Here is a 12,062-nt window from a genome sequence, read left to right as displayed (position 1 = left end):
TTTTTTTTTTTTTTTTTTTTTTTTTTGAAGATGGAGACAACGTTTGCCCTCCTCCAGTCTGCTGGGACTTCTCCTGTTCTCCAGGAGTTCTCAAAGATTATTGCCAATGGCTCCAATATTACATTTGCTAGTTCTTTTAATACCCTTGGATGTAGTTCATCTGGTCCTGGAGACTTATATTCGTTTAGATTAACCAGGTATTCCTCTACTATATATTTACTTATTCTGTGCTGAAATTCCCCTATTCTGTCCTCTGTTCCATTATCTTCAGGTTGAGCACCCTTTGCTTTTTCTGAGAAGACTGAAGCAAAGAAGGTGTTGATAATTCTGCCTTTTCTCTGTCCCCTGTTAGCATTTTGCTATCTTCTCCATGCAGTGGCTCTACCATTTCCTTCCTTTTGCTGCGGACATGCTCCCAAAAGCCCTTTTTGTTGTTCCTAACCTCTCTAGCAAGCCTGAGTTCATTCTGTGCTTTAGCTTTTCTGACTGAATTTGACTGGCTGAAACAAGCCCTATTAAAACATCATGGACATTATGCAGGCCCAGAGACAGGACAGACAGACCTAGAGAGTATGTGGAGGCAATTCTGCTCTCCCATAGAGGCTCCCATTCAGCTCTAAGAAAATATAGAAAAGCATCATAACTTCCTTTCTTCCAATTCTAGTACTGCAGAACAACTAAGAATGGAAACAAACCCTTCTGAAAAAGGAAACACATCCCTTGTTTCAAGGCATCCTTTCTAGTTAGAGTGGGAGTCATAAACTAATATGCCATTGTATATTACTGACCTAAATACCTGTTTGGACGGGTGGGAGAAGAATGGCCAAGGTAACTTTCCTTTGTCTACTGGGAGGACCGTATCTGCTCAAACAGCCCATCCAGCTCCTCAAAAGAGAACTCAAAACTTCCATTTATCTGTGAAAGCTTCATGGCTAAGTCACTGCAGGCTGCTTCAAACACTACTTTGTTCTTTGTGGCCTCTGAACCCTGTTCTACATAACATCCATGCAGGGAATTTCATGCCAAGAAAACCCCATGATAGGTTTGCCTTATGGTCACCATATGTTAAAAAAAAAAAAACCCAACTTGAAGGCACGCAAAATACCACCTGATATTTCAGTCTGAATACTCTGTCACTGTCATAAACTCAGAATGTCCAAGAACAATGTTCTAAGTTTTCTTCCCAAACTGTTCTTTTCCTAGTTGCTTTCATTACCTATTTGGCATTTGTCCTGCCACACAGTTATAGTTTTCTGGTCTGCGCTGGATTGGGGTTTGTACCTGTGGGTAGAGCTCACAACATTCCAATTATTTCCCTTTTTAAAACTAATGAAACCATAGGTATTTTAATTATTTTAATAACATAAAATGGTATACCTTTTTTTTTAAAAAAAAATGCTACTGTAATAGTAACTGTTTTGGTAGCCTTAGGACTGCAACTAACTATTCTAACAAGTAAGTTCCCTAGCTCTGGATACTTCTTCTTTTGAAATGTTCAGAAATATAGATCTTTTCTGCACTTTCAGCAAAAACCTGGTCACCCTTTACCTAGGTTACTACAATCTGCTTCCCTCTGGTCTTCCACTATCTCACCCCTTTTCATGCCTCTCTGGCAGTCTTCTACCAATTCTTGCTCCTCTGGTAATAAGACTCCTCTCTTTCACTCCTTACGCTCTCGCTTCCTCTCAAGCTCCTTGTGCTCCACTGCATTCCCCTTTCTGCCCTATGTGCTTGGAACTCTAAATTCCATCTCAAAACCCACTTTTCCCCCATATTGTTACTGATTCTGAGCACTTACATCTGAAGCAGCTGCATACTGCTCTCCTTTTAATGCTGCCTCTACATCCATTCCCTTCTTCTATTGTTTACCAGGTACTGAAGGTTCCATATAGCAAAGACATGGAAGTTCACACATATAACCTAAGAAACAGCTTTGTGCCAGCTGTACATCCAGTATCTACTTCAAGAAGCTAAAGGCCAACATGGCTTCCCAGATAGCAGAAATGAAGAAATGTATATGTAAATTTGTTAGGTAATTAGTTTGATTTGTAAAAGTTGACTAATGAGTTCCTTATTTGGAGAGGTTTGTGAATCACTATGTCATCCAGCAGCAGGCCACTAGATGTTTTATCTTATGAAACTTTCATGTGTGAATGTCTGTTTAGGATTTTTGATTCCCTCTTCCCCAATTATTTTGCACCCTTTTCATTCTTATGCAGATAAACGCAGAGGTGAGCAACCCATACTTCTCAATCTGATTTCTTAGAGTCCTATTCCAACAAATGGTGGCAGCTCTTTACATTTGTCTTATAAATTTTTGTGTGTTTTATAAGACGAGGTTTGTGTTTGTATCCTGGCTTTGATGCTGAATTTTCACATGACTTGTCAAGAGTTTTGAGCTACACAGGAGTTCTGCAATGTGGAAAATGGTTCAGTGTGTTGAGCCTCAGCTCCTTTAGAACAAGAAAGATAAAAAGCCTACTTCACAAAGTTGTCAAAAAGATGAGCAACGTAAGGCTCGCAAAACCATTTTACACACTGGAAAATGATATATTAGTAGTTACCTTAGGCCAGAAAAGGATGGTGGTTGGTTAGGGTTTTTTTCTCCTCCCAAAGCTTTGCTGCATTTCATCTACGAGTTTACAAATAACAGCAGAAGGAAACCTGTTTTACCTGGGGACCTCACAACTAATCTTAAATGGAGACTGTGCCCAAGGGCATAAGTAAAGACTTTTAAATTCATAAGGTCACAAGCATTTTTTGTCATGTACACATAGGCACACAACTATACACTTTATTTTATGGACATTTATGAAGGGATGCACATCCTCTCCTTTATCATCATCAGCAGAACAGAGAAAACACAAATGAAACCAAGAGGGGAAGGATAATATAAGGAAGGGCTGGGTACCTTGTGGCCCTCAATTTTCAAATACCCTGTGCGAGCAATCATCAGAGAACGAGTTATCCTTCTCCCAGCATTCCATGACACAAGAAGAAAGAGGGATGGAGGACAAAGTGGGTGGTGGAGAGAAGGGAGGAGATGACAGAGAAAGAAGTGGGGAGAAAAGGCCCATACATTTTTTGCTATTCCTCCCCCTCCCACACTGCCAACATCAGTCCCCAAACAAATCACTCTAATAGACTATGGCATCTTAAAGAGAATCACCCTTCCTCCTTGTAAGAATAAGTGGAAGTGGAAAGGGAAAGGGATTAATAGTTTTTCATACTGTCCTCCTGCCACCTGGCATATTCTTGTGAGGCAAAACTAGTGATACACATGGGGTCTCACTGTTTAACCTGATTCTTTAAAACTCCAGAGGTATACTCACATTTTTAACAGTCTTACATGCATAGTCTAACAAGTGAAATTACTAGCTATTGTTTTAATGCCCCCCTTTGTGAGAATGTCAGAGAAGGAACTGCACCAAAGAACTACCACGATGGATACTGCTTACAGAAACTATAGCTAGCCCTGGAACTATGTCTTATGTCAGAGATGGCCCACATTAGAGTAGCTCATGGTTGAACAATGCTGGCAAGAAATCTAGCATAAAACAACATTTTCTTACAATACTGGAGATTATAGTGCAGAGATACAGAAAGCCTACAAATAGGCAGGGTTAGTTCCAGACTTAGTCAAAGCAGAAGTTAATCAAAGTTAATAATGACTGATGGAAGTCATGACTGACTACATCAAATCTGCTCTAAGCATGTTTGAGTCTGAATGCTATCCACAGTAATTAAGAAGAACAAACAGCAGCACAAAGTAAACAGCATCCAAGATGGTCTAGTTTTTAGGCCAGGCAAAGCAAATAATATAATTGTTTTGGTTGCTGGTAAAATAATTTGGGAAATGCATGTTACAAGTTATCTTTATAGTCACAGCTATAAGATACTGAATTCCTCAAATCCATTATGACTAGGAGATAAAAAGAGTCCTCTGACAGCAGAAACAGGTTTTGTAATGTTAGTTTGGGGAAAGTCTATGTAGTCACTTTTTTCATGCATAGCTTCTCAGACTTTCAGAGCTCTTTAACCACAGCCATTTCCACCAGACCACTGAACAATTCCCCCATAAATGCCACCTTTCAGATGTGCTGGTCTACACTTCATCCCTAGCTTGTGGAAAGGAGAAGGAAGGGAGATGGCAATTGTTAGCTAATATGTCTGGAGAATATCAGGTTTTTGATGCTGTTGTGTTCATAAACTGCTTTAGAATCTTGATATGTTCATAATAAATATAAAATCAAATTATACCTTCTAGTCTCATATGCAATACATGGGGCTTTGGCTCATGGATTCATGGAATGCTTGTAAATACTATATGACCATACAACGGGATGATAGAACTTCTACTAGTAGCTACTTCATTAGTAGCTACATATCTGGTGGCAGTAAGTCTTTGATATTAATGAGTATAGCAAGGAAGGTATTACTCCCTGAAGACAATGGCAAACTAAGATCTGTTCTTACACATTTCTGGAGTGCTGCCATGGCACATCTTTGAGCATGACAATGTGTGCTTTCTCATTCACATGGGGCATTGTTTACCTGCTGCAGTGGAGGTATATATCAAAAAACTAAAATCCAGCAAAAGACTCTGAAAGTAAGCTCATTTCATCTTTTCTACATTTTCTCTTACTAGATTCTCCTCCTTCCAATCTTTGGTTCTACTGTAAACAATGATACTGCACTATCTTATTATAGCTGGAAGCTCCTCCTTACCATACATTTTAAGGTATATAGCTAAGTTGTTGTTTTATGGGATACCTAAAATGTAACACACGTATGAACTGAACACATTTCTAAGTGCACACAGACAGTTGTCAAGAATCAAGTTTGGCCTTATAAAAAGTGAATCTCTTACTTAGCCCAACTAGGAAGTGGTAAACCATATGTCATTTTGGGACTCAACAGGTGCAAATGATACTAAATGCAAACTGTCAACACATGCGATCAGTGGTAGGAGATGACTACTCACAGAAGACCCAGTGAAAACTTGTGAGCTGGATTTATGGCATATTCTGTCCATGATATTTTTTACTGTCTTTTGTCATACTCTCTCCCACACTGCATGTTTACTCCAGGAGAGCATATCTACCAATTTTTATTGGCATAGATGAGTACAAATTGGTTTAGTTCAGGAACTCAGGAATCAGGCCTTGTAAGACAATCCTCCTCAAATGGAAATATGTTGCAAATGTCCAGGAGAAACTTATCTACTACTAAGTGAGCAAGTATGTGCTATTCTGAAGTCTTAGATAGACCTAAAGTTTGGAAAAATTACTTTTTGCACTACCTTTTCTTTTCTTTTTTTTAATGGTTCTAGAACCTGGAATCCAGTATAACTTTTCTAAGTTCTGGTTATGCCTAGCCAAAAAAAAACAAAACAAAACAAAACCAAAACCCTCCACATTTCACTAGACGGCTGAATGGAGAAAAAAGTGACATGTCACTTAACTCTGATTCCTCGCACGCATCTTTCTCATTCACTTTTGTAGTATAATGGACCAATCCTCACAGCAATTTGGCTGTCATGGTTTCTCTCACAGAATCCAGAGAAATAATAATTTTAAATAGGCACTGGCAATTCTCTATATGCCCTCAAAGTATTCCTTATGAATACATCAAACCTAGGCCCTGTACAGACGGGCACTTTGTGCCGGCCTGTGGGCAGAGTAAGGGTGCAGCGTCCTGATACTGGATACACTGACTCCACCCCCAGGGCATCATGATACCACATGCTGTTCCAGATGGCGCGTGGCATCATGGCGCAACTCTGGCGCTGCATCCAGATGATGCAGCATTGAAGGGGCACCATACAGCCACGCTGCCATGGCTATTGCACCCTTTGGAGGGTGCAAAAAGGACCCACTTTTTGCGGCTCTTTTTACGCCCTCTAGAAGCTGGATCGGGGCTGCGGCTTGAAGCATCTGTGGCTCCAATCCGGCCAGGAAAGGGACGGCTGTATGCCACCCCTTAGGGGCTGTTTGTACAGCTCCTTATTTCCCTGGACAATGTGGATGGTTAATGAACTTGTTTAAACCAGCAACACAGGTATGACTTCAAAGCTAAGATGATGTTTTACTGAGTATCAGTTAGGCATTTAAGTTGACTGAAAAACTGACTCGCATCCAGAGCCTTGGTCACAAACTAGATTTACAAGAAGGCCACTCTGAAGAGAAAATGGTAGGTGAAGAATCCTCTTGTCTTCCCCAAACTGAATATCAGAAAGCCCTAATACCACAGTCTATGCTTTCCTCTTGCTTCATGATTGGCAAATGTGAGTGTGTGTATGCACACTGAGAAATCACAAATAGATTTTGTACTGAGCCCTTCAATTATCAATCCCCATAGGAAGAAATTTATTTCCTTTATACGATCGAGCAATACTAGCTAGCCAAATAACTGTTTACTCTAAGTCAAAGTTGAACCCAACCTTCATTAATAAGCATCTTGTAAAAAATAATTAAAAGGGAAATTTACATCAGTGTTACAAAGATACTTCAGGAATAAAACATGCACTCAATAAATGTCTAAATACATTTATAAATACAATGGTGAGAGCATCACTTATCAGAAAAACTTCCAGCCAATACTACAGATTCAATTCAACAGGATTCTGTAGCCCAAACATTTATATTTATCCAGGCAGTCCCCAACCCCCACCTTCAAATTTCCAAGTGCAATTTTGTACTCCTTGGGTTTTCAACCTAAATGAAACCTTATTGTGGCTACATCATACCCATGAAGTGGATTGTGAGAGGGCACCTCCATTTCCCGTTAAACACTAGGAATGTAGATTCTTACTAGAGACGGCTCTTCTGCCTCCTGAACTGGAGGGGTGCCGTCAGGCATTGGTGAAGGGCTAGTATCATTTTCGTTGGTCACATCTCCATCTGTCAGTGCATCAAATGAAGGCAATCCATCTTCATCCACAGGGATACTGTCCAATGTCTCTGTGAGTACTGCTAGCAAGTTTGCTTCATTCTCTTCATCTATCTTCTATGCAAGCAGAGGAAAGAAAGAGAGAAAGGTGAGTCAGGATGGGGTAACACGATTACATAGCCATATAGAATATAATTTTGTTGGATTAATTTTGTGAGTGAACTACCATGTTCCGACTAACATATCTTGGTTGCTTTTGGGGCAACCCACACATTTTTGGAGTAACCCATTTGAAGTTGCAACTATTCTTTCACATTTCTTCTTCCAGTATTTCCTCACTTTCTCCCATCCTCATCTCATCTTGTACTTAGTGCAATTTAACCTTTAACAAAATCCTAATCCTAACCAACAAGGTTCAATAAATAAGATAATTAAGAGAGTTGTATTAGAAAGAAAGAAAAAACACTGAGACCATTATTTCCCCTAGACATCAACCCATGCTACCAGAATTTAGTTATCAGTACATTATTTCTTACTTCCATGCATTTCAAAGAGTAGCAATCAATGTTTTTTATTATTACTAATGACAGACTCTGTGGTTTCCTTTAAAAAAAACACCACTGTATTCTGCAGGTTGCCTTTGAAGTTGTCCTTTTCAGTTATGTAGTTTGAGTGCTTCGTACAACTGCAGTATGCGTTTATCTAATTCAGGCTGTAATTATAAAAAGTAGATTAATTCCTAATCAGATGTGGCTGCAACGTTAATTTGTACTAGATATCTTATTTCGGTACCAGGGACTTGTTTGTGTCAAATCAAATATATTTAATATCCTTGCATTCCTCAATGCCATACGTTCCAATTATCATACATATATTTGGAAAGCAGAAAAATAAAAGCACTTATTATATTTTGGAGATTTGTCACAGCAATTATTAATGACTTAGGACTAGGAAAAACTCCCTGTGGAGTCCATGCAAAGATTGTGTTGGCAGCCAAATACAATTCTCAGAAAGGGAAAGGGAACAGTCCCCATATTCTCTGCAGATGTCACACTTAAGCAGTTTAATACAACCCAGGGGTGGACAAGGGCTGATACCTGAAACACAGTGCAAACCTGAAAACAAAGAATTATTTCAATAGAAATTAGTAAGGATTGATCTTAACTGAATTAATTCCTGTTCATTTAAATCTGCCATTTAACAAACAAGCTGTATATTGAACAAATATAGAATTATAATGTTTGGTAATTTTGTTATTTAACGGCCAAAACCCAAAAGATCCAATGTGCACTACCCTAATTATATGCAAATTTTACCCCTTGACATTTTGGTGTTGTTATACTTACTAGCTAGCAACAAAGATTTAACAAATAAATGAGACTTGTGAGAGTCATATCATTCTTTCAATGAACAATTAACAAAGTCATATGTCCTTCAGTCTCCCCACTACTCTCATTTTCTATATCCTCCTCCTGTTTGTTGCATAAACATAGACTATATAGGAAAAGCCAGGGAAAAATCATTAAGCAGTTTGTTGAATAACAAGAAATCTGAAACTTCCTATCTCCTGTAATGTTTTGCACATCACTATGTTTTGCACATGTGCATGTAATTCTATCACATGCACATTATATCCAAGGTGCATAAAGTAAAGTGAAGGGCATGTAAAGTGAGGGACACACAGGCATGTTCTATCCATCTTCCTCCAAGATGACACCTTACAAATATGCTGTATCATTTTCCATCCTCCTGAGATACCACAGCCTACATGCTGTGAATGATGGGGATTGCAATCTGGCACACTTTCAGTGTATGATGGGGAAAGCAGGCCTACAGGTGTTCCATTATGTGTACATTAAGCTTATAATCAGATCATTGCACCTATCAATTCCCTTATACCTTAACAGATATGCTTGCCACAGCTTTTAGAGTGGTATTCATTCTAGTAAAAGTCCCTGGAAGAATAGGCTTCAGTCCACACTGAACCTCCAGCAGTGTTGCATACAATGGGCAAGTGGGACTCCAGTATTCAAGCTGCCATCAGAATATTGCCCAAAAGTGACATGTGAAACAAAATTGGAGGCCTCATCCTCAAGTTTAAAATCTTAATCTTTTCAGGAGAAACCAAAAGAGCTTTGCTAAGGAAGGAGTTATGAGATTTCTCAATTAATAGTGCTCATATATTCAGATTTCACTTGAAGCAAAAACTGATATTAATTTGGGCATACCATCTTTTCCTGAAATATCTGAAGGATTTCAAAAATGCTCAAGTAATTCTGCTAAGCCTCGAAAAATAACTCAGGAGGGTTCAGTCCATTCTCATCCTTTTAGTGAAGCAACGTGGGCAGAAGATTATTGTTAACTTTATGTCTGTTTATATATTTTGTCCAGCTGTTCCAGCAAATTCCTCTTGGGGAGGGGAAAAGTAGGGTATAGATGTGTTTGTTTACATGCATGCATGCATAAATAAATAAATCTATATATAAGAGCCACGACCTAACAAACTCTTCATTAGTCCTTTCCACAATTCGCTGCCACCAGTACTTTTTGGCATACGTATCTTGTGTTCTGAATTCATTTAGTTGTTTTCCATACCACCCTCCAGACTTTTTCCCTGAAAAAAATTCTCCTCTTCCATGTCATATGTACACTTTGATCATATATACTCTTGCAGAGGCCTTGGCATGTGCACTTCCTTAACACTTAGTATTTGCACTTTGAAACAGAAACTGAAATACATGGAAACTCAAAGTCAGAATGTGGGATAGGCGTTGGTCTTTCTCATCATAGCAATTTCAATTAGTCCCCCCCCCCCCCCAAGTTTCAAACAATCAAACAGCCCTCAGAGAAAAGCAGTGGATGTGACAAAGAGGACTCTGTTAAAACAATTAATGTCACTTTCCATTATTGCTCCAGTCCCAATTTACTGAGCAAATAAATCAAAGTCACCACAGATGATGGCACACTAGCCAGCCACCACATGTCTGTTCACAAGTGACATGCCATTGCAAATGTATTAACACAGTGAAATGACGGCGAGAGATAGCCTTTGTGCAGCTTAACCATGTGCCTACTCCTAAGCATTGTATGCACAGAAACATTTTTATTAGTTAACATAGCAAGAGCATGACTGAGAGAAGACAAAGGTACAGTTTTCCTTTACTCACTTCTTTGAGCAACAGGAAGTTTGGGAGGCAGAAAAAAGTTTTTTTGAGTAAAGGAAAATTTAGGATGTTTGAAATCGGGTTATTTATAAAGTAGGTATATAAGTTGATGGTGCAGGGGTGGGCTAGTTACACAGAGAATGGTGATGACATTTTTTAGGAGTAATGTCACCAATGTCTACCTTTTCTTACTAAGTACAGGAAAATGTCCTTGAAGAACGGAGAGTCTAGAATATAGTATAGGAGACTGGGATAGAGAGGGACTGGAGCAGGCAACTGTTACACCTGTATAGGCTCTGTTACAATACTTCAAGGAAACTGAGAATTAGGAAAGTGTACCTAAAATGTTGTATAAATATGTTTCAAGGAGGGATTTGAAAGAAAGAGATCTCAACATTTTCAACCTGTGGGTTACCACTCTCACCCAGCCAGCATTTGGGGAGAAATCAAGTTGGCAGATGGTGAGGTGTGTACTGGGAGGTAGCTCTAGGCATAAAGACCAGTAAAGGAGAAAGGAGGGAAGTGACTTGATGGAGTATGAGACCTTTAAGGTCCATAGATAAAGCCATGCTGGATACATCATATTTGTAAGGTGTCTTCCCAAGATACAATCTCCTCTCATTTCAGCAAATTCTCTCCCTGACCTTCCAGTTCCTATCTGCTAGTGTGTATGTGTGTGTGCTTGTCACAAACACCAGTAGCTAGCTACCATCACAGACCTCAGATTGTTAAGCCAAAAGCTTTGGCTAGCAAGGAAACAAAAGCCTTGAGAGAAGGTCATTTTGCAAAATCACTCCAAAATATGAGTGCAATATTCTAACAGATCACTCTTAGGATAATGTTCATTAAAGTGTCGACTCCCTGCTTTGTGCTCATGGCATGAGCCCTGGTGTTGACAGCACTGGGAGACAGCCCTGCTGCAGCCAAAAGCTGTAAATTTCACTATTCCAGCATTGCCGCTTATGAAGCTCATCTTCCACTGGGGACATTCCAACAATTATATGGGCTAGCCTCATCCTGAAGAGCACTGAATAGATCTAGACAGGTGCTGAACAGGAGGTCAGTAAGCAAGAACGCACTCAGCACCTCGCTGAAATGATCCCATATATTTTGCATCTGGATGGCACTGAGGGAGTATTCTAGCTTTCCATAGAAAAATAAAGAATTGTTAAATGCTCATGTAGCAAAACACATTCTGAGCACTCATTATTTTTCCCTTATAAAATTACTTAAATTGCCAATAGTGAAACAATGCTTCATATAGGATTGCAAAAACAGGCTTTCCCCAGACTGACACATGGCAGAAGTATTGTAATAGTCTTGTCACTCTAAGGATGTGAAAATCTTCCTATTTCCAAGTTACTGAGTTCTTCCATTCCACCGGAAATTTTCTTTACATCTTTTTTTTTTTTTTTTGCATCAGATTGTGAAATCTTCCTTTCTTCCTATATAAATATTCATTTACACTCTGAACACATTTTTAAATTTGTGCATTAGTTCAAATCATATACATTAAGTAACATTTCCCCACTGACTAAAATTTGTTTCTGTATTTTTCTTTTAAAAATATGAATTTTGGTTACATATATTTTAAAATATGCAGATTGTCTGTTGTACACTTTATTTCTCGGATATGTCCTTTAAGCCTCACCAATGTGTAAATGCATGAGCCAACGTCTGCATTTGCTGCAAGTCTTAGGAATAGGAAAGAACTACTTTGGCTGAAGTTCCCAAGTCACACAAAATTCTTTCCCACTCTACATGCCTCATACTTGGTGATAGAGATGAGAGGTATTTTATTAATGAAGTCAATATTATTGTTATAACCAACAAGAACATCAAATTGGTGCCAGAAAAAGTGATCTCTTTTCGAGAACTTTGAGATGGCATCTTTTGAAAACAGGAGAACATACTGCACTCTGAATGCTAATGACTACAGCTTATCCCTGAAGAGGTTCCAGAATATGTCTTAGATGACCTACTGTTTGGGGGAAAATATAATCTGGG

At 38.9% G+C, this 12,062-nt stretch overlaps 1 protein-coding gene across 1 annotated transcript in view; it reads right to left on the bottom strand.

The window, feature by feature from the left end:
* The window catches only part of PPARGC1A (PPARG coactivator 1 alpha), a 115,638-nt gene that overhangs the window by 48,034 nt on the left and 55,542 nt on the right, over positions 1 to 12,062 (bottom strand). Inside the window, exon 3 of the mRNA XM_089524724.1 lies at positions 6,814 to 7,008. Coding sequence (XP_089380850.1) covers positions 6,814 to 7,008 — 195 coding nt within the window. The remainder of the gene's footprint in view (positions 1 to 6,813; positions 7,009 to 12,062) is intronic.

This window comes from Sceloporus occidentalis, unplaced genomic scaffold (genome assembly GCF_023333645.1).
Source record: "Sceloporus occidentalis isolate IW3139 unplaced genomic scaffold, rSceOcc1.0.p SCAF_5, whole genome shotgun sequence".
NCBI lineage: Eukaryota > Metazoa > Chordata > Lepidosauria > Squamata > Phrynosomatidae > Sceloporus > Sceloporus occidentalis.
The sequence above is the reverse complement of the archived record's forward strand: the minus strand, read 5'-3'. Positions and strand labels throughout refer to the sequence as shown.